Source organism: Monodelphis domestica, chromosome 5 (genome assembly GCF_027887165.1).
Source record: "Monodelphis domestica isolate mMonDom1 chromosome 5, mMonDom1.pri, whole genome shotgun sequence".
NCBI classification, from domain to species: Eukaryota; Metazoa; Chordata; class Mammalia; order Didelphimorphia; family Didelphidae; genus Monodelphis; species Monodelphis domestica.
Window position 1 is genome coordinate 139678365 of NC_077231.1, and position 22513 is coordinate 139700877.

Below are 22513 nucleotides of genomic sequence, written 5' to 3' on the forward strand. Positions count from 1 at the left end.
CAAACATACTCTCTAGTGGAATGGATTTCTCCATTTCTAGGACAGTCATGTCTTCATTTCCCCCTGAGCTTCCCTCCTGACTTTCCTAGGCTTCCTCTAGTCTATCTCTGTGCCAGATATTTTTACCTTTTCTCCACCCTCTTTTCAGCTTCCTTTTATATGTTGTCTTCCTTTATTAGAAGTTCCTTGAGGTCAGAGATTCTTTATTTCTGCTTTTATTTGAATTACCATCACTTTAGAAGAGTGCCCAGCACATAGTAAGTGCATAATAGCTATCTGTTGACTTGTTCCAAGATTGTAAGATTAAAGATATAGAATTGGAAAGAACCTTAGAGATCTAGAACTCTATCATTTTACAGATGGGGAGACTGTGGTGCAGAAAGATGAAGCAATCTTGTCCAATGTCAAACAACTATTATGTGGTAATACCAGGATTTGAACCCAAGTCCTATGGCACTAAATTCAGGACTCAAGAATGGACACCACCATTCTTGTCACCAGTTCTGAAAGTCTGGTTCAGTCCATAATGACTGATCAACAAGAGTTAAGAGCTGGCACAATTCACTTCTAGATTTTTAGGTCATGGAAGGAAACCCTAAAAGAACACTTCAAATTGTTGTACTTGACAAGAAAAGGCATGGAGGTATTATTTTATTCTTCAACTTGGCATAGGGAATTGTGTAGAGGACTAGAGGTCAAGTACACCTGAGTTGACATCTCCTCTCTGAGACTTCATGTTGCTTATTTGTTTCAGCCATGCCTGACTCTTTATGGGGTTTTCTTGGCAAAGACACTGGAATGGTTTACCATTTCCTCCTCCGGCTCATTTTACAGATGAGGAAACCAACACAAGTAAGATTAATTGAATTGCCTAGGGGCACACAGCTAATTATTGTCTGGGGCTGGAACTGAACTCAGGTCATTCTAAATTCAGGCCTGGCCCTCTATGCATTGCACCGCCTAGCTGAGGTTTAATAGCTATATGACAATGACTAAGCCACTCCAGGAACCTTAGTTTCCTCATCTGTAAAATATGGGCAGTAAGACTAAAAATATCTATCTCACAAGACTTTATGAGGCTCAAATGAGATAATGTATGTAAAGTCCTTTGCAAATTTTAAGGAGCCACAGAAAAATTAGAGATCAGTAACCTAGAAATTAGGAACCTGGGCTTCTGCCATTGCCAGGTGTACTTTTGCCATTTTTCCTCTGGAGACCTCATTTTCCTCACCCCTACAATGAAGAGGGTTTGACAAATGGTTTCTAAGATCTTTTCTTGATTGAGATTTTATAATTTGGTGTGATTTCTAATTCTCCTTTTCTGAAGTCTGAGATTGATGTTATTTATGCACTGTGTGTCCTATTCTGAAACCTCATCTTCTGGTTCTTCTGGAACAAGGGTACCTACTTTTATTAGAAGAATAGAGTGGCAAAATTAACCCTATGTAGTTTCATAGATAAAATTCTCTGTTCTTTAAAAAGATACCTCATTACTACAATAAAAAATTCTTCATATAACAAAGAGCTTTCCAAGGACCATATAACCTACTCATTTAAAAAAAATGTTTAACCTTTTTTTCACTTATCAAGCATTTATTTATTTTCTCCCTACCATCTTTCCTCCCCTCACCAGGAAGAAAAAAGAGAAAACCCTTGTAATTGGTCAAGCAAAACAAGTTCTCATATCAACTATGCCCCCAGATGTGTTTCATTCTGCACATTTAGCTCATCTCTTTTCTGTTAGGAGGAAGGGGCAACATTCCTCATCACTGATCCTCTATTAGGGTTAACCATCAGAATTTTAAGTCTTTCAAAACTATTCACTTTCTCAATGGAAAACCTATTCATTTTAAGTAATATTTCATACAACAAAATCATAATTCAACAATGACAAAATATAAACAATTCCTATGGGGCTTGTATGTAATGGAATTGGATCTGCCCTTCTGTGGCTTCAAGTTTTTCAATGTCTTGTCTAAGAGAACATTTGGAAAATTGTGCATCTGTCATGTATCCCATTCAAATGCATACTATAAATACATATGTATGTGTTTGTATAAAGCCAAGCAATGCCTCTCCCCTATATTATTTTTTTACCAGCTCAATATGTTTTAACAAAAAAGACCCCAAACAAAACAAACAAAAACTCTGTCTATTCTTTTCTTAGGCAGTATACAATCAAGAAAATGAAATCAAATATCTTTGTAAAATCATCTTTCACAAAATGAAGAAACTGCTGTTGATAGTGGTTTACCCCTCTTGGATTCTGCAGTCAGCAAGACTTACGCTTGAGTCGTCTATGAAGGTTATGGCTTGTGTGGCGCCATCTACACTCTCTAGCCTATGCCCTGTGGCCCAATGACCACAGCAGGAGAGTCAGCAGGGATCAGGGCCACTGATGATATTTCTCCATACTCTTTATAGCAGTGGACAGATCTACGCCTGCATCTGGCTAGAATACTGTTATAAAGGCAATCATATCCACCATAATGACGTCTTGGGGCTTTGCTACTAACCCAGCAGATGGTGTCTGGGTTTGTGCTTGCGTATAAAATCCCTCTTTGGGATTATTTTCATGGAAAATGTAGATAAAAAGGAAGAGCAGAATAGATAGAAATAGAGGCAGTATATGAAAATATGGGGGTGATTATAGGTTAAGACAGGAAGAAAAGGAAGCAGAGAAAAAAGGGAGAAAAAGATGACACGAAGAGGATTTAGTATAACTGGAGAATCGTATAAGGGCATAGGGAGGTGAAGCAAACTGAATATATTGTGGGGGAGGAGAGAAATGAGACTATAGTAAGAAAGGATTCCAGGGATAAAAGGAAAAGGTGGGGGAGAGGGAAAGAAAGGGGGGAAAGGGGGAGGGGGAATTAAAGGGGAGGAAATAGTGTGAAAGAGGGGTGGTGGAGAAGGGGAGGAAGGTGGGGGGCAGGGAGGAAAGAAAATGGAACTGAAAAGAAAGAATGTTGTCAAAAAAGAACAGAAGTTGGTGATGTGATCTGTGAAACAATATGAAGGAATTCTTCTGGAAGTTCTGAGCTCTTAGAGGAGGGTGCTTGCTCTCCAAGACCTAGAGCAGAATTAGATCCTGAGATGGGGAAGAAGACTTAGGTTAGAAGTCTGGCAAATGATATGTATTCATTGTGGAGTTCTCCGATTTTGTAAAGGAAGAAAGATGCTTCCAAGACTCACTAGTTCTGCTCTTTTGTGAGTATTTTGACTAAAGAGGCTTTAAGATATAATTTTTTCTTCTCATAGTGAAATAGAAATAAATGAATGTTGGCAACATTCCATTTACTCCAAAGGAAATGTATTCTGCACTTCTTATCCATATCAGCAGCTAGACCCTTAGCTCATACCCTCTAGAGATGTTAGGAAGGGATGAAATTGGGCAAATGACTGGATATGGAGGGATGAAAGAAGAAGAAAGAGTCAGGGTTGAATAAAAGATGTCTTCCATTTCTTCCCAAAGCTTGAGGATAGCAGGGGCAACTGGATATTCACTGATTATTGAGTTATTTTTGCTTCTTGTACTATCCCAATACCAGAGGGGTTGGGGATGAAGTCTGAGGTGAACAGAGAGCACCAATGGCTACTGCCCTGCAAGATACTTATGTTCAGGTACAAAGCATTATAAGTATTTGGTTTCTTGGTTTTCTAAAAATTGTTTACCCTTCTTGGCTCCTTTTTCTATTTCTCAGCCATAAACTGTGCTCCTCCCAACCCTTCCTCTCCTGAAATGAATGAATTTCCCTTCCCTGCTCCCTCTGTGTTCCATAGATATATGTCCCTTTATTCGGGGTTATACTCACCATCACACTTTAACCCTTGTTTTGCCAGTCCCCAGAGTAGGGTTCCACAGTGCTCACAGAAAGTTGGACTCTTGTAATTGTAGACTTTAAATCTATGAGGCATATCAATTTTAAACCTCTCCTTGTGGAACTAGAATAAAGCAAACACATTGGGGGTCAATGAAATGCCCAACTTTTCAGAGGGCTAGCAAAGTACCAGAGAATGACTAGATTTCCACTTAGTATTTTTGCATCATGTTGTATCTGCTAAGAGGGTAGCAGTCTCTTCTCACTATTTTCCAGTGACCGTCTATGAATGGTGGATGCTGTCAAAACTTTGTTAAATGGTTAACCGAAAAAAAATGGGGGGTACATAATGTGGAGGCAGCTGCCTATTAAGTCAGTAGCAGAGCCAGGGTTTGCAGTTCAAAAAGGAAGGGAAAGAGCTGAGTAGAATACTCATAACTAAATGTCTTCTACTCATTTCTAACTAGGGTTTGCAATTCTCACTATGGTTTTTATTATATAGATGTTGCTTCCCTCTAGAAGTCTTTCTTCCCCCAGGTCTGGATTACTCTTCCTTCTCATCCATGCCTCCTGGCTTCCTTGGAAGTCCCATTAAAATCCCAGCTTCTACAGGAAATCTTCCCTGATCCTTCTTAATTTTAGTGACTTCCCTCCATTAATCATTTCTTATCTGTTACCTAACTTGTTTGTAGTTATTTCCATGTCTTCTTCCCCCATTAGAACTGGGGGCTCCTTGAGAACAAGGGCCATTTTTTATCTTTCTTTGTATTCCTAGCACTTAGCACAATGCCTAGTTTATTGCAGGCACTTAGTAGATGTTTATGAACTGACTGGTTCTAGAAAGGGGGCCTCAAAGAGGTCTTGAAATTAACCACAGAAGTGTCTTTGGTGGGGGCACAGGTAGGAGTGAAATACTACTAAAGGTTTATTAGGAGGATAGTAGAGCACTATCTTACGTTCTAATGTTGAGTTATTTTTTTTCCAGTAATGTCCAAATCATTGGAACCCCATTTTGTTTTTCTTGGCAGAGGTTTTAGAGTGGCTTGCCATTTCTTTCTCCAGTTCATTTTACAGATGAGGAAACTGAGGCAAATAGCATTAAATGACTTGCCCAGAGTTTTTTAACTTGGATCTGAGTCCAGATTCAAACTCAGAAAGATGCATCATCTTGATCTCAGGCCTGCTAATGGGCTTGCCTGTCTGAGTCTTTTCCTACTCCAATCCATTTTTTATTTAGCCACTAAATTGATTTTCCTAAAACTCAGATTTTTGTCATTTCCCCACTCAACAAACTCCAGTGTCTCTCTATTGCTTCTAGGATCAAATATGAAATTCAAAGCTCTCCATAACCCACTCCTACCTTTTAAGTCTTCTTACACCTTATTCTCTGACAGATCCAGTGACATTGTTTTCTTGGTGGTTCCATAAATAAATGGTTCTGGGCATTTTCTCTGGATGTCCTTCATGTCTGAAATTCTCTCCCTTCTCAACTTTGCCACCTGACCTCCCTGGCTTCCTTTAAATCCCCTCAAAATCTTTAACAAGAAGTCTTCCCCCACCCTTTTAAATTCTACTGCCTTCCCTCCCTTTGTTTATTATTTCCTCTTTATCTGCTTGCTTTGTATATACTTGTTTGCTCAATCATCTCTCCCCACTTAGATTATAAGCTCCTTGAGGGTGGTGACTGCCTTTCATCTTTTTTTTTTTTGTATCACTAGGGCCAGGCACATAGCAGGTACTTAAGAAATATTTACCAATTGATAGATGGACTAAATGCTATTGATTTTTTTTTTATTATCCCTTGTTTCCCCCTTGATCTTTTTAATAACACATTTTACTGTCTTTGGTTGAAGAAAACTGGGGTTTAAATTTAACTCCCTCCCCAGGACCTCCCAGAGAACCAGGGCCAGAGTGGGGATCCCAGCTTGGGGTTTCTGACTCTAAATCCCTTCATTAGTCATAACCCCACAGTTGCTAGCAATCAAAATACACACCATTGTTTCTCTGCTGTTCACAGCAGATCCTGTACACTTGGCTATAACTTTATCGATGCATTTCTTGTGAATTGCTGCATTACACTCTGAGAAGAAGAAAAAATCACCGTTTAAGCTCAAGGAGCCAGAAGCAAACCCAAAAGAGAGAGAGAGTTACGACATAAAACTTCCTTACTTACGTCGGCACTGGTACCCTTGCTTGTTAAGGCCCCTGCAATAAAACACAAAGTACTTTATAATGGATGCCAAGGAAACCACCAGGGCCAAATCTGATTCATCTATTTCACGGCTGTATCAGTTCAAGTTTCCCTCCTCCTCTTTTGGTTTGCTTCTAATAAACTTCTTTTCAAATTTCTTCCAAGATGCAAATAGCTATTTATCAGGTACATGACTTAACCGGTGAGCAACTGTGACATGGCATTCAGGGAAGGGGTTTAGTTTACATTTGGGGGATTAAATAAATGAAGGATTTGGTGGTTTTAGAGGGTGTATTTTGCTCTATTTATTTTTATTGTTTAGTACAACTATGTAGAAATTGAAAGGTCTCAATGAATTAGAAGCAAGAAAGCAGAAAGAGATCTCTGAGGAATATTCCAGATGGTTGTCGAGTTGTCATCAGTTGTATCTGACTCTTTGGTGTCCTGAGTTAGGGGAGAGATACTGGAATAGTTTGCCATTTCCTCCTCTAGCTCATCGTATACATGAGGAAACTGAAGCAAACAGGGAAACTGACTGGTCTAAAGTCACACAATGAGCAAGTGTCATGTCTGAGGCTGGATTTGAACTCATGAAGCTGAATCTTCCTGACCCAATCCCGACACTCTAGCCACTGTGCCGCCAGACTGCTATGCTGGATTGGCAATTTATGGGTGAATATGCCCCATTACCATAGATACTTCCATATTTCTGAGAGGGTATCTATGAAATGAGTTATATTTACTTCATGAGTAGTACCTTCAAAGGTACCTAGATTGATTTAGTGCCCTGGAAATGTCTATTCTTAAAAGGGAAGGGAGTTAAGGGAGAGTATCATCAAGGGAACAGAATATGGAAAACAGGATTGTGGTCTGGGAGTCAAAAAGACTTGATTTCAAATCCTGCTTCTGACTCGAGCTAGTTTTGTGGCCTTAGTAGGCTGTCACTTCATTCTTCAGAGTTCCAGGAAACTCCCAAAGATATTAGTTTCAGATGAGTATTTGATGTATATCAGTAGAGGGAATTTCTTGATGAAATCCCCTCCCTTCCCAAGTTCCAAAAATGATGTAGGAGGTTTGAGATATTCATTAATTGCAGAAAGCATTATATAGAAGCAGAAATAGCACTGGATTAGGAATCAGAAGTCTGGCCCAAGTTCAAATGTTTGCACTGGCTTTTACTGTGCCCATGTGATCTTGGGTAAATCAGTAAATCTCTGTTGACCTCAGTTTACTCAAATATAAAAATGAGGTCCTTTCCATTTCTAAGTCTATGATTCCTGGGATCAGATGGAAACTGACCAATGGCTATTGCTTTACGGAGGCCATTCAACCTTTGGGTTGTACCTATTAGCTTAGTTCTTTGCATTGGTATATCATTAGTGACCTTTGTGCCACAAAGGAGAACAACATATTATTTTACACATAATGGTACAGAGACTCAAAGATAGTGGAGTAATTTCTAGTTTCTTTTCTGCCATAGTTTTCTTATTAGGTCAAAAAGGTGCAAACCAATATCTGTTTGAGGGTTGTAAGGGCACTCAAGAGCCTTTCAAACAGTTTTATCTATTAGTTTCAGTGGGGAAAAGCTGATAATACAAATGTCTGTTTTGGTAAATCTGAGTTGTGGGGATGGGGCGACTTAGGTTTTCGATGAAAAAATATACTTGCAACTGAGATACCTACCCCCTTCCATAAACCTCCACATCTTTAATAATCCTTACAATTCATAAACATTTTTTCTAAGTTAGACCTAGCCTAAGCCTTTTTGCAAAGCAATATCACCAAATAGGCTTGATAAAGGTCATCCCATTATGTTTTCTATATTCCATTATGCTTCAATGGAAACAGTTGGAAATCTCCTAAGATACAAGTGAAAGAGATATAGTTAAAATAATGCAATACGATGCCTAAAATTGGAGGTTGAATGTGAAACATCAAAATTGTTTTACCAGACAAACTCATGGCAAACGGAACAGAAAGTGGGTTGGGGAAAAAAGGTGGCAGTGAACTCATGACACTTGACATGGTGGACTTTGGCTTGTTTTATAGCTCCTCGGCGATGATGCAATGTAAAGAATCCTTCCGTATCAAATTTGCTTGGGTCTTTAGCATCTGCACAAAAGAAAAAAAAGGATAAAAAGGAAGGTTCAATGATGTGATGAACAAAGACACATCCAAATTGGGAGGGGAAGTGTTCTTTGGAACCCAGGAAGATTAGGGTAAGCACTGATTGCCCCAAATGATGATTTTTGAGTCACAAACTCTGCTACTGATTGTTCCCTTTTCCATTATCTTATGTTATAGATTTTCTTGGCTAGAACTCAGAACCAAGCCCTAGACTTCAGTGGTGAACTGAACTTTAAGAGATTATTTTTTTACCTAAAGCCCAAATTTTCCATAGCATTTGTTAGCCTTTTTTCTTTACTGCCTAGGGTGATTCAGTCAGTGGGGACAGAAAGTCACAGATAATGTTCAGTTGCCAATTCTAGAGAAAAAACATCACTATCAACAGAAAAATAACATTTTTCTAGGCTTAGAACAATTTAGGGACAATTGTGTTAACTAAGACACTAAATACTTAAACCATCATAAAATTAATTTTTTAACTTATCAGTTCTAGTAAAAAATGTTTAATGACAAATAATCACATATGTACATACACATAAAATTTATTGTTGAAAAATTAAATCAGTGAAACCTAGACCACTGTTGTATAGTGGAGAAAATCCTGGGACTTAAGAATCAGGAGACCTGAATTCATAAAATCCAGCTCTGACACTCACTAGCTGGGTGATGATAAAATAAGTCAGTCACGTTTGTTTCCTAGTCTCAGTTTCCACAAGTGTGAAATGAGAACAATAATATTTGCACTCCCCACCTCTTAGTAATTCAATGGAGAAAATGATTAGCTTTGTGAATCATAAAGAGGTACAAAGTGTGAGCAATTATTAAACAAGTAAGGCTGTCATAGATAAATAGCACAATGTGACTTCCAGGAATTACTGATAAGGAATGACAAGTAGCAAGAATAAGATGATAACTCATTTAATATGATTATAAATCATCAATATTTATAGAATTGGAAGGGATGTTGGAAATAATTCAATCCAAATCTGTCATTGTCACAGCTGAGGGGCCCACAGAAGAGACTAAGTGGCCTGACAGTTTTTCACCAATTTGGTAAATAAATATTTACAATAAGTTGTTTCCACTAGAGTTAAGAATAAGTTTTGTTTGATCAGTCTTTTATGCTCTCTGGCAAATGTCCCAGAAAACAGTGCTGTTCATATACCCTAGAACCTTCATATGTGGAAAGTTTAGCTATTCCAGAGCAGACATAAATGTCCATATCTTCCCTGGACTGTTCTAATATCTCAGGTAAACCTTGTGGTTCTAATACAGAAAAGGGAGGGGGTGATGGTGGTGGGAGCATGTATGCACATATATATGTGTATGTATGTGTATTATGAGGTGAGGAAATCTTCCATCCTTCGTTCTAGTGCCTTCCTTCTATTGATTATTTCTTTATTCTATATACATAGCTTGTTTGCATGTTGTCTCCCTCATTGATTGTGAGTTTCTTGAAGGCAGGGATTGTCTTTTGTCTTTCTTTGTATCTGCAGGGCTTAGCACAGTGCCTAATACAGACTAGCTGCTTAATAAATGTTGACTGACTGAACATAATCTCCAACTGGAACAAATCCCTTCAGTCTGGCAAGAACTTGTACACTGATACGTGGGTTGGGGCTGGAAATAAACTAGAATTTGTAAGTGTGGGGTCAAATTAAATGTCACTGGGGCATTTGCTTAATTGTGATATAATCATGCTGCCACAGTTACAGTTTGTGTTAGGCTGGTGTACAGAGATCTAAGATTTAGGTCTACTCCTCTTTTTGGGTAGAAATAAATATAATTGATATAGATATGACTCACTCTAAGCATCCTGACTATACTTCTATAAAAAAATCATTTGTAACTATTGTTAAACCATTCTTATATGTCCTCAAATTATTTTACTTTGTTCTTCACATCCTTCTTTCTTGATATGGCTAATACTAAATAGCAATACTTTCCTATATTTTTCAGAATTCTATCCATTAGTCATGATGATGCTCATGAACTCAGCCACAGCTTCAACTTTGACATGGATAACTACAAAATGAATCTCAATATCCTGTGCTTTAGTGAACCAGGTAGTCAACTGATAATTACTGACTGTCTACCATGTAGCTGCAAAGCACTATGGTTGCTCTGGTGGAAGATACAAGGAAGGTTCCTGCCCATAAGGATCTTGCCATATAAAAGGATGAAGTGTATCTCTAAAGATGACTAACAATATAGTCTGTAGGTAAGAAGATATAGAGTTGTGATTTGCTTCCATTTAGGGAATGGGGACAGGTAGTGGAGCTAATTAAGGAGAGAGAAGAAACAAAGTAAGATGATAACTTGAGTATTATATCATAGAAGCCAAGATTAAGAGAGGATTTAAAGAAAAAGGTGCAGAAGTAAAGGAAGTTGAGGACAGAAAAAACAACTGGATTTAGATATTAGAAGATCATTGGTAGCTTTGGAGAAATGAGTTGAAATAAAATAGTGGATTTAGAAGCTTGATAACAGTATTAAAAAGTGAATGGTGAAAAAACATAGGCTATATTTTGGAGAATTTGGCAGGAGATATAGGATGTTAAATCAAATGTAGAAGATTCAAAATAAATATCCCCCTCCCAGGATAAAGGATACTTAAGCATATTTATATATCTATAAAGAGAAAGAGGGCAGCTGGTGGCATAATGGATAGAATGTTGGCCTGGAGTTAGGAAATCTCACCTTTCTGAGTTCAAATCTAGCCTCACACACTTATGAGCTGTGTGACCCTGGGCAAGTCAATTAACCCTGTTTGCCTCAGTTTCCTCATATGTAAAATAAGCTAGAGATGGAAATAGTAAACTACTCCAGTATCTTTGCCAAATAATTCCACATGGGGGCATGAAGATATAGCTGAAAAAAAAAAAACCTCAACAATGCCGACAATAGAGAGGAGCTATTAAGAATGATAGAAACAAAGGGTAGAAAAAAAATTATAAAAAAGAAAAAGGGCTTCTGAGTCAGGAAAAGAATAGAAGTTAATAGTAAAAAAAATCAAAATCGGGGGGGGGAGGGGAAGGGGCAGCTAGATGGCTCAGTGGATAAAGAGCCTGGCAAGATATAAGAAGCTGTGGGTTCAAATCTGGCCTCAGACAATTCCTAGCTGTGTGGCCCTAGGTAAAATATAGAGATGAAGGTCACTGGGGTCTAGAAGGATAAGGAACTGTTAGGTCAGGATGCCAGATGGATCATTTATACAGATGCTAATGTTGATAAGCAAAGATGATAGCATGAGACAGATTAGAAAAGTTTCCATATGTCATAGTGGTGTAAGGGTTAAAATTAATGGTTTGACAAAATATAAGAGAATGTGGTCACTGATACTATAACTCAAGTCAAAATGACTTTTTATTTAGCAGCTTTATTTACAAAATAGAGTGAAAGAGTAAAGTAGAGAAATGTGAAAAAGAATTGAGTAAGAAGTCTAGCTTATCACACTAGATATTTACTCTGGCTAGGCTCAAACCAGGCAGAGTTTGTTAACCCTCCACTGGAGGACCCTTAGCTGGTGGGCCATTTAGCTGGAGGATGAGGTGGTGAATGACGTCATGGCCTTCTCTGGGAAACTAATCTTTCCAGAAGCCAGGAAAGGAGTCAGCTTTTCACTCACCTATGTTGTAATACAAAGGGGAAGATCCAAGGGCAGTCTTACCAAATGCTAGAGTACCAGGTCCATGCTCAGGAAGGTCCTCCACCAGCCTCCAGAGCCTCAAAAGAGCTTGAAGATCCTGTGACAGCCACTTTTAAAGACCTTTGCATCATTTCCTGTCCCTTCCTCCACTTTAGGGGACCAAATGTAGTCTTTAAATTTGCTTAGGACTGCCCAGGGGGCAGTTAGTTGTTTCTGTAGGTGCAAACCCCTTTAGTAAGTAGTTTGTGGACTTCCCCCACTTTAGGGTTAAGTAGGGGTGGATTTGCTTTTGTTGATTAAATTGAAAATTAGGCAAGGGGAGGGTTAATCCCATCTTCACAGTGGGTGGAAGTCAGTGGCAGTGAAGATGTGGAGAGAGTAATAGGAGAAGATGTAGTCTTTAGAAGTAGAAGACTATTGTTAGCAGATCAATGGTCAAGAAGGATTGGGAAGAAAGAAAAAAGCTGAGACCTCATTTTCTTCAAGATGAGAGCTGTTCAGTCCTGTCTGACTCTTTGTGATGCCATTTGGGATTTTCATGGCAAAGATACTAGAGTGGTTTACCATTTCCTTCTCCTGTTCATTTTATAGATAAGGAAACTGAGGCAAACAGCAGTAAGTGACTTGTGCAGGGTCACACAAGTAATAAGTATCTGAGGTCAGATTTGAACTCAAGAACATTTTCTTCCTGACTTCTGGGCTTCTTACTCTATCCACTATACCACTTAGCTTCCCTGAAGTGAGAATGAGAAAGGTCAAATCCTCCAAAGAAAGAGCTACTATTCTCTTTGTGGCTATGTGTTGTTATTTCATTCCAAGTTCAATGTTTCAAAAATGGAATTCATCTTTTCCCAAAATTGGTTTCTCTTTCTAGCTACTCAGCTTCTGCCAGGGATATTTCTAATATCTTAAGCTAGAAACCTTGAAGTCCTCTTTGACTCTCCCTCCTCCTTTATTGCCCATGGCTAACCTGTCACCAAGTCACGTTGTTCTTTTCTTCCAACATTCTTTCAGATTTTCATTTCTGTTGCCACCACAGAAGTCCTGGTCCTCGTCACTTCACTCCTAATTTATTTTAATGGTCTTGTAGCTGATCTCTCTATCTCTAATACTTCCACTCTCTATGTTAGACAGTGATGACAGAAACTCCCTAAAACACAGTTTAATTACATCACATCTTTGCTCAAAACTCCTTAATGGTTTCCCATTGCTATCGGAATCAAGTTCAAAGTCCTCTACCTGGCTTTCAAAGTTTGCTCAAACCTATCCTCACTATGCCAGTCAAATTTTCTTTCTTTTTGCTCCTCCAGAGGGTCCACATTTTCACTTTATACTGCATATCCACAACCTTAAAGCCCTTTGCCTAAAAACACTGCTCATTTTTTTAAATCCATCTGAAGTACCATTTCCTACGTCTCCATCTCTAGCCCACAATGCTTTCTTTTCTAAGTTCTCTTTAGAGTTGTAGCCAGTATTATGATTGTTTGATAATTATTTGTTTCAATTATGTTATTTTTTGTCCCCTTAATAAGAATGTAAACCACTTGAAGGCAGGGACCAGCTCTTACACGTCGACCTAGAAAACATTAATTTGATTCCATACCTCATCCAAAGGACAGCTAGGTTGCGCAGTGGATAGAGCACTGGGTTTGAAATTAGGGAATCATCATCATGAGTTCAAATTCAGTCTCAGACACTTAACAACTGTGTGGCTAGCTATGCAGGTTGCTTCCCTATGGTTGCCTCAGTTGCTTATCTGTAAAATGAGCTAGAGAAGGAAATGACAAACCATTCCAGTATCTTTTCCAAGAAAATCCAAATGGGTTTTTAACAGCAATCTTATCTAAGGAAATAGTACCCTGAGAGCAGGGACCATATTACTTTTTCTATTTGTATTCCTAGTGGTCAACACAGTTCTTCATCCATGTGTTTAATACAGGCTTGCCCATCAATCCATTCATTTACTTATAATACTTGTGTCTCCCTTAGCACTCAAGATAAGAAGGCAATATTCTCACCTTCAGTATTTTAGTAAGGGAGATTATATATATATATATATATATATATATATATATATATATATATATATATATATACATATATATATATCATATAACTATCATAATAGAGTAAGACAATTGCATAAGATAGTTACAAGAAAAGAGTTCAAATAAATAGTATGCATTGAGGCTGAGAAGCTAGGTTTTGGAGGATCTTCAGAGATGCTAGGCTAAGGAATCCATACTTAGTCATTAGAAAGGTTTTTAAGTAGTAGAATGACTAATGACAGCTTGCACGTTAGGAAATGAATCTGATCTTATTATGAAGGATATAGTGAAGGTAAGGCAACTTGTTAGAAGGTTAATGAATCAAGTGTAGAGGGAAGGCAATAAAGACCTGAAATAGGGTACTAAGGAGGTGGGGATGGGCAGGAGGGAATGGATTTGAGAGGTCATGGAACTGGTAGGATTTGGTACCCAGACCACTGAAATCCCACAGCAACACATGAGGGTTGAGGCAGAAGAATGAGTCAAAAAACCATTCCAAGGTAAGAGCCTGATGTTTGGGAGAAAGATGATTTCATTACTATGAATAAGAAAGGTACTTAATTGACAAATTAAGTAAACTCGGCATGGTGGTTTGGAGATACACAGATGAAACATTTAGGTTTAGAGGCAGATGGAAATTTAGGTATGGATCTTGAGAGAGTGTTCTGAGCTAGATATAAAGATTTTCAAGTCATACATATGAAAGGGGTAGTCAAAACTGTAGGAGTAAATGAGATTGCCAGGGGAGAGACAGTAGAGGAAAAAAAAAAGACCAGAACTTGGGATCTAGTCTTAGGACATGATTATATTTCAAAGGCAGGAGGAAGGTGCTATGGGAAAAACACCTTTGTAACTTCTACATTGCCTCCTGCAGTAGTAAAAACTTCATACCAAGCCCCCTCCACCCTCCATTTTTAGCATCACATGGTATATAAGAATGTTTTGAAAACATGGGTGAAAAGTCACTGAATATGGCCTTGGGGATGCTGATCCTGCATTAGCGTCAATAGATCAATGACTTGTTTATTTTATATAGGTGAAAACTCTCTTTGCCAAGAGTTAGTTGTTTGAAGTTCACATACATTGTTTTCCTTCTGGTTACATAGTTGTGAAAGGCAAGATTTGAATTTGGGTCTCTGATTTTGGAGTCTAGCACTCTGCCAATCATATGATATTGGTTCTCTCTCTCTAAAAAAAAACAAAACTTAAAAAAAAAATATTTCCTTAGTAAAGATTGCTGGATGACACAATTAAGTGAAAGCTTTGTTTTTCTTTTCACCTGCATTTGTTCCTGCATTCAAATGACAAATTCAAGTCTCACAGTAGCAATATGAATATCCATGAAGTTGTTGCTTAAAACATCTAATCTCTTTCCTAAAATAACTTGTGCTTAAATGATTTTTCAATTTACATAATGTTGCATTTTGAAAGAAGTGGTGAGAACAGGGTACTTTCCCCCATATTTGTAAGTCTTTTAAAACTATATACGTGCACATTATTATGTTAAGCCAGTCATTGGAGTTCCTTTTTAGTGATGGAAGCATTCATTGTTTTTTTTGCTTCTGAGTCCCCAAATTAATATAGATAACAAAGTATATTCAAATATTAGAATTTTATGTTATTTATATTAATATAAAAGGGTGGTGAGAGACCTATGAGAAAGAATGTTGTCCACATTGAAAGAAAGAACTACAGGAGTAGAAATGCAGAAGAAAAACATATGATTCATCACTTGTTTATATGGGTTTAGGATTTGGGGTATTGTTTTATTTTATTTAAAAACCCTTACCTTCTCTCTTAAAACTGATACACAGTATTGGTTCTAAGGCAGAAGGATGGTAAGGCTTAGGCATTGGGGGTTTAGTGACTTGCTCAGGATCACACAGCTAGGAAGTGTCTGATGCCAGATTTGAATGGGGTTTTGGCTTTAAAAGAAGACTCTATTGCAAAAATGAAATGGAAATAGGTATCTAGTAAAAATACATGTAGAACCCAGTGGAATTACTTTTAAGCTCTGGAAAGGGGGAGGGAGAGAACACGAATCATGTAACCATCAAAAATATATTAAAAATAAAATTATATTAAAAAATTAAAAAGGTAGAAAATCTTACATTATTTCATAATTATATTGATTTATTCAACAACAATAATATATAGCAATTATTATATGCCAGGCTCTTATATCATTTGATCATTACAACAACCCTACAAGGAAGGTGCAAATATTATCCCCATTTTTCTGACAAAGAAACCAAAGCTGAAGAGGTTAAGTGACTTATCCAGGGTCACATACTTAATAAGTGTGTGAAACTAGATTTGAACTTGGGTATTTCTGATTTTAAGTTCTGTGTTCTATCCTAGTTGGATGAATTAAATCTGAATCTAGAATATTTGAAATCTGCCTAGATTCCAATTTCCTTTCTCTTTAGGAAAAAAAGTTAGGAATTTTAAGATATTATTAGTCAAATTATCTAGGTAGTCTGCATAACTATGCATGCATAAGGAAATAACCACATGCCACAGAAGAAGCAAAGTGCTATGTAGCTTTCATGATACTAGCCTCTTCTTATACATGTAATATAAAATCATGACGACATTTTACACATTTAAACATTTTTTAAACTAGGAAATGAATCTCTTCTTGATATGGTGGCAGATACAGAATTCTAGAACTGGAAGAAAAACTTAAAAATGGCATAATTTTGGGGTTAACCCTTTTTTTGTGGTCCTCTTTCATGGTCTGCTGAAGCCTATGAACCCCTCCTGGGAATGATATTTTTAAATGCATAAAATAAGATGGAGAGGAAAACAAAGATGTGACTCTCTTCCCCATCTTAATCTAGGGACCTCCTGAATCTATCCATAAAAATAGCTCAGGAATTTCAGTTTAAAAAGTGGTCTAATGTAAGACCTTTATTATACAGGTGGGGAACCTAGGAATAAGAATGACGTATCCAAGGCTACACAGCTAATTTGTGGTAGAGCAGGGCTTTTACTGGTTCAGAGTACTTAAAAACAAAATCAAACCAAAAAAACCCCTTGACTTCCAGCTTAGAAATAATACTGGGTATTGGTTCCAAGGCAGAAGAGTGGTAAGGGCTAGGCAATGGGCATTAAGGTACTTTCCTAGGGTACACTGCTAGCAGGTGTCTGAGACCAGATTTGAACCCTTGATCTCCTGTCTCTAGGTCTGGCTCTCAATCCACTGAGTCACTTAGCTGTCCTTCCTCCCACGCCCCCCCTAATTCCCGCTCCCCTAATTCCCCCCCCCCTGGAGTTTCTATTACATATTAAATAGAGATTTAGAGCCAGATGGGGCTGAAGAGATCATCTGGTCCAGGTCCCTCATTTGACAGATGAGGAAAATGACATACATAGTCACCTGCCCAAGGCACCCAGGTAGGAGCTGAGAGCCATGATTTAAACCCAGGTACTTTGCCTCTGAATCTTCCATGGAACCCATTATATATTCCCAATTACTAACATTGCTCAAATTCTTCCTGTACTTCTTAAAAATAAACTCAGATTATACATGAACTATATATCGGACATGCAGATGCATATATATATGTCAATGTGTATACACATACTGTCGATACACCTTGTCATGGGAGCAAATCCCAACTCATCTATGTTCTTCAGGCTGTTTCTGAATGATTGTGGTTGGGGAAAATGTAGTAAAGGGGATACAATGACTAGAGCACCGGGCATGGAGTGGATAGCGCGCTGAACCTAGAGGACCCAAGTTCAAATCTAGCCTCAGATATTTGTCTGCCTCAGTTTCTTCATCTGTAAAATAGGAATGAAAATAAAAGCACCTCCCTCCCAAGGTGGTTGTGAGGATCAAATGAAATAATTGTAAAATGCTTAGCATAGAGCCTGGCACATAGTAGGTGCTAGCTATAGACAGCTGCTATCATTATTGTTCTTCTTATTGATATAATATTACTACCTGGTGTCCTACTTGTTAATGTACACATGTATATAAATCCAGACTAATGCTAAAATAAAGAGAAAATCATGATAAAATAAAGTATAAATTCAGCCAGTCTGAATCAGAATTAGATTCCAAAAAGTGAATTGAAAAGAATTGTTCACCTAGAGTCACAAAACTAAAGAAATTATACCATTATCTATAGCCTATTATTATATATATATATGTGTGTGTGTGTGTGTGTGTGTGTGTGTGTGCGTGCGTGCGTGTGTCTGTGTCTCACAGAGCGAATTCATCGATTCAAGCTATGAAAACCACTGGAGAAGTCAACAACATGGAATGTTTCAGTTTTTCCATTTCTACCCCCGTCTTTTCCCACCATTATGGAACTTTTAAAGGGCACACATCTGAAAAGCTATGCTCTTCTCAACCCCAAATAGTAAGAAAAAAAATGTCACTTGCCACTCATTTCCAGAAAGTATCTTGCATTCATTAGCATTCGGCCTTGAGGTTTCAGCTCTAACTGGTTGAGAGAAGGAAAGAAAGATCAGTCAGAAGAGGAGACTGGGTTAAGCATTTTAAAAGTAAAAGTGGGTTCTTTAGAGAAGACTTTTCAATTCCCCATGTTCCTTTTATTCCTTATCACCACTAGTAGTAGCAATGGCCTGAAATGCTTCTCTCTCACCAAGGACACCCAGAATAACCCGAAATTCGTGACTGCTTTTTGGAGGTTGAAATCCAAAAGGAAGGATGATATCAGGTTTTTAAGAGAACTTCACAGTGGTCTCCTTTGGCCTGACTCAGCCTTTCTTTCCTTTAAATGTTTTTTTATTTGATGAGTACTACAGGTCAGATCCTGGTCACAATGGAAGGACTACAAGGGAACAGGTAAAAGGAATAAGGGCACAGTCTTTAGTTTTGATTCTTTAGAGCAAAGGAAGGGGCAGAATGACAGATGAATCCTGGCTTTGGAAGTAGAAGTACTCAATTTCCTCATCATAGTTGGGCAATCTGGACAGAAAGGGTATTAAATGGGCAAAGTCAAAGAATTGGAAGACTCTCCTTGAAACAAAAGACCAGGTAATCCTGTAGGGAACATTTTAAGCTAGATTAGTCCAGGAAGTGATAAAAAAAATGAACGTAAAGAAATAATGCAATGTAGTATTTCTAGGGAAAATTCAGGAAATGATTAAAAGTCAGTTTAATTATTAATAAATTATCAAATTAAAAAATAATAATCAATAAATATTTAATGTCTAATGCTGAAATCTGTTTGCATGACTTCAAGTGTATAATTGATAAATTGCTTGCCTTCCCAAAGGGTAGGGGAAGGATATAAATGAGGGAGAGAATTTAGAACCCAAAAATAAAACAAAAAAGGGAAAAATAAATTGAAAATTCAGTAGACATTCATTAAGCAACTACTATGTGTAAATTATATTAAACATAGGCAACAAATGGAACCATTTGTACCTTTCTATAGATAGTACTCTGTTTTGGGATACAAAAAAACATGCAAATATAATTAAGTAGACAATAAACATTTATTAAGTGCCTTCTGTGTACCAGGCTGGAGATAAAAAGACAGGCAAAAGATAGTCCCTCTTCTCAAATTGCTCACAGTCTAATGGAAGTAGGACACAACCTGGGGGAAAAAAGAGAGTACTAACCATTAGGGAGGTTAAGGAAAGCTTAGCAAGAAGTACAGCCAAGAAGTTAAGGATTTTAAGAGAAATGAGGCAGCCTTCAAACACAGAACCAGGAGACGGAACTCCAAGTTCCAGGAAGAGCTAGTATTCTAGTTTCTTTATAAGAGTGAGAGAAATGGGTAAATAAGAAATAACAACAGAAAGGCAGGTTAGAATCAGATTATGGAGGGCTATAAATGTCAGGCTTAATAGCTTGTAATTGTAATTGCCTCTTATAAGAGACAATAGGGAGCCATGGAAAATTCCTGAGCATGGTTATGATCCATGCTTAAAGGAAATTATTTTGTCAAAGCAAAGAAAAAAAGAACCTAACTATATTAATACAGATGACCCAAGAAACTTTTAAAAAAGCATTGAAGGTCCTGGTTCATAATCACAGTAAAAGAGTAGTAGCTTGAGGGATATGTGAGGAAAAATTTCTTTTTAGAATATGGAACTTCACTGGCCTAGATTAGACCAGAGGAATGAAAATTATGTACGTAAAAGAATATGTGTCTATGCTAAAGATATATAAACTCACCTTTTGGATCAGGTTATTAGGAGTAGGCTGGCAGAAACACACCTCCCCCAATAAAAACAACAAAAATCCCTACAAAAACATATTCCAAAAGGGAATGGAATGATGTGTCTAGCAGATGCTCAGTAAATATCTGTTGATGTATAAATGAAGGAATTTATGACTAGGAGCTTGATATCAAAATTAACTGGGGAATACTGAGCATTCTTCAAACACTTTACCACAGTGTTACTGATTTATGAATAAATAAGTTATTTCTAGAAAACAATGCATTATTGGGGAGGAGGAGGTGTCTTCTCCAACCATATGTAAACCTCAAAATTTCTCAGACTTATGAATGTTAAGGGTTTCCCCCATTGGGGAATCTTCTACTTAAAAAAATTCCCTAGCAGATGGTGAGAACTCTACTTGAGTGTGGGAGCTCCTTGCCTTGGGAATATCCCTACTCCACCCTACTTAGGACTGCTTTAGGACAGAGAGCTCCTTGAGAACAATGAAAAGTACTTTGATCCATGCTTATGGAAGGGACAGGAAGTTCTTTGAGTCATGACTGTTTTAGAATTGATACAATGAGATACTAAGTACCTATAAAGGTGAGGCAACTTGAAAACTACTTAAACCTAAAAGGGTGATAACTTATTCAGAGGTTTTTTCTAATGAAATTTGTCGACACAGCAGCATTTTTTTCCTGACTTACTAAAGAGATTAAAACTACTCAGCTGTGAATTCAAAATGGGAGGTCCTTTAGAAACATCTACAGTGATTGGTAGATGTAAGGACTTAGGGGAGGTGACAGAGAAGATTTTGCCCTTAAGAATAAGAGCTCAGGGAATAGCTAAAAAGTCATTCTGAAACATTCAGATTGGAGAGACTCATTCTGAGGAGACTGATTCTGAAACATTCAGATGGAAGAGGGAGCTGGTGAAAGCAGCTGAGATGCTGCTGACCTGGTGTCATTAGAAATCCTTACTTATAAACATAAAGAAGGATACCATAAGTAAATTGGGTAAACACAGAATAGTATACATGTCAGACCTTTGGGAGGGGAAAGGCTTTAAAACCAAGCAAGATATAGAAAGAATCACAAAATGTAAAATAAATAATTTTGACTACATCAAACTAAAAAGCTTTTGTACAAACAAAACCAATATAACTAAAATCAGAAGGGAAACAACAAATTGGGAAAAAATCTTCATAGAAACCTCTGACAAAGGTTTAATTACTCATATTTATAATGAGCTAAATCAATTGTACAAAAAATCAAGCCATTCTCCAATTGATAAATGGGCAAGGGACATGGATAGGCAGTTCTCAGATAAAGAAATCAAAACTATTAACAAGCACATGAAGAAGTGCTCTACATCTCTTATAATCAGAGAGATGCAAATCAAAACAACTCTCAGGTATCACCTCACACCTAGCAGATTGGCTAACATGACAGCAAAGGAAAGTAATGAATGCTGGAGGGGATGTGGCAAAGTAGGGACATTGATTCATTGCTGGTGGAGTTGTGAATTGATCCAACCATTCTGGAGGGCAATTTGGAGCTATGCCCAAAGGGCGACAAAAGAATATCTACCCTTTGACCCAGCCATAGCACTGCTGGGTCTGTACCCCAAAGAGATAATGGACAAAAAGACTTGTACAAAAATATTCATAGCTGCGCTCTTTGTGGTGGCCCAAAACTGGAAAACGAGGGGATGCCCATCAATTGGGGAATGGCTGAACAAACTGTGGTATATGTTGGTGATGGAATACTATTGTGCTAAAAGGAATAATAAAGTGGAGAAGTTCCATGGAGACTGGAACAACCTCCAGGAAGTGATGCAGAGCGAGAGGAGCAGAACCAGGAGAACATTGTACACAGAGACTAATACACTGTGGTATAATCGAACGTAATGGACTTCTCCATTAGTGGCGGTGTAATGTCCCTGAACAACTTGCAGGGATCCAGGAGAAAAAAACACCATTCATAAGCAAAGGATAAACTATGGGAGTGGAAACACCGAGGAAAAGCAACTGCCTGAATACAGAGGTTGAGGGGACATGACAGAGGACAGACTCTAAATGAACACTCTAGTGCAAATACTATCAACAAAGCAATGGGTTCAAATCAAGAAAACATCTAATACCCAGTGGACTTACGCGTTGGCTGTGGGGGGTGGGGGGAGGAAAAGAAAATGATCTTTAACGAATAATGCTTGGAAATGATCAAATAAAATATATTTAAAAAAAAAAGAAAGAAATCCTTACTTAGACAGATCTTATGGTGAGTTATAAAAAACTGACTGATTTCTCTTTTAAGACTCAGGTCTAGGCCATATTGGCTTGAGGCCCTTCATACTTATTCCTTTCTTACTCTCTCTCTCTTTTTTTGATTTCTCATTGTATTGTTAATTAAAATCTCTATAAAACCCAATTGACTTGGGTATTTGAATAATTGGGAATATTTCCCTGGCGACCACCTTATATTTGATTTTAAACCCAAGGACACTGTAGTGAAACATATTTCTGCGG

The 22513-nt window shown here is 37.7% G+C and overlaps 1 protein-coding gene and 1 long non-coding RNA gene across 4 annotated transcripts in view; one reads left to right on the forward strand and one right to left on the reverse strand.

Annotated features, from left to right (window-relative positions):
- PRKCQ (protein kinase C theta) overlaps positions 1–22513 on the reverse strand; it is a 199284-nt gene that overhangs the window by 94406 nt on the left and 82365 nt on the right. Inside the window, exons 4-8 of the mRNA XM_001362868.4 lie at positions 18233–18293; positions 7962–8124; positions 5995–6026; positions 5816–5901; positions 3816–3945 (exon numbers count right to left, since the gene is read on the reverse strand). Coding sequence (XP_001362905.2) covers positions 3816–3945; positions 5816–5901; positions 5995–6026; positions 7962–8124; positions 18233–18293 — 472 coding nt within the window. The remainder of the gene's footprint in view (positions 1–3815; positions 3946–5815; positions 5902–5994; positions 6027–7961; positions 8125–18232; positions 18294–22513) is intronic.
- Positions 2944–21499, forward strand: LOC103100935 (uncharacterized). Of its 3 annotated transcripts, XR_472779.3 has the most exons (4): positions 2946–3210; positions 8062–8231; positions 10099–10360; positions 18056–21499. It is a non-coding gene; the product is annotated as an uncharacterized LOC103100935 (long non-coding RNA). The 3 variants fall into 3 exon arrangements; XR_008912220.1 differs by lacking the exon at positions 18056–21499 and having other exon boundaries at positions 2944–3210; positions 10099–10371; XR_001624903.2 differs by lacking the exon at positions 8062–8231 and having other exon boundaries at positions 2951–3210.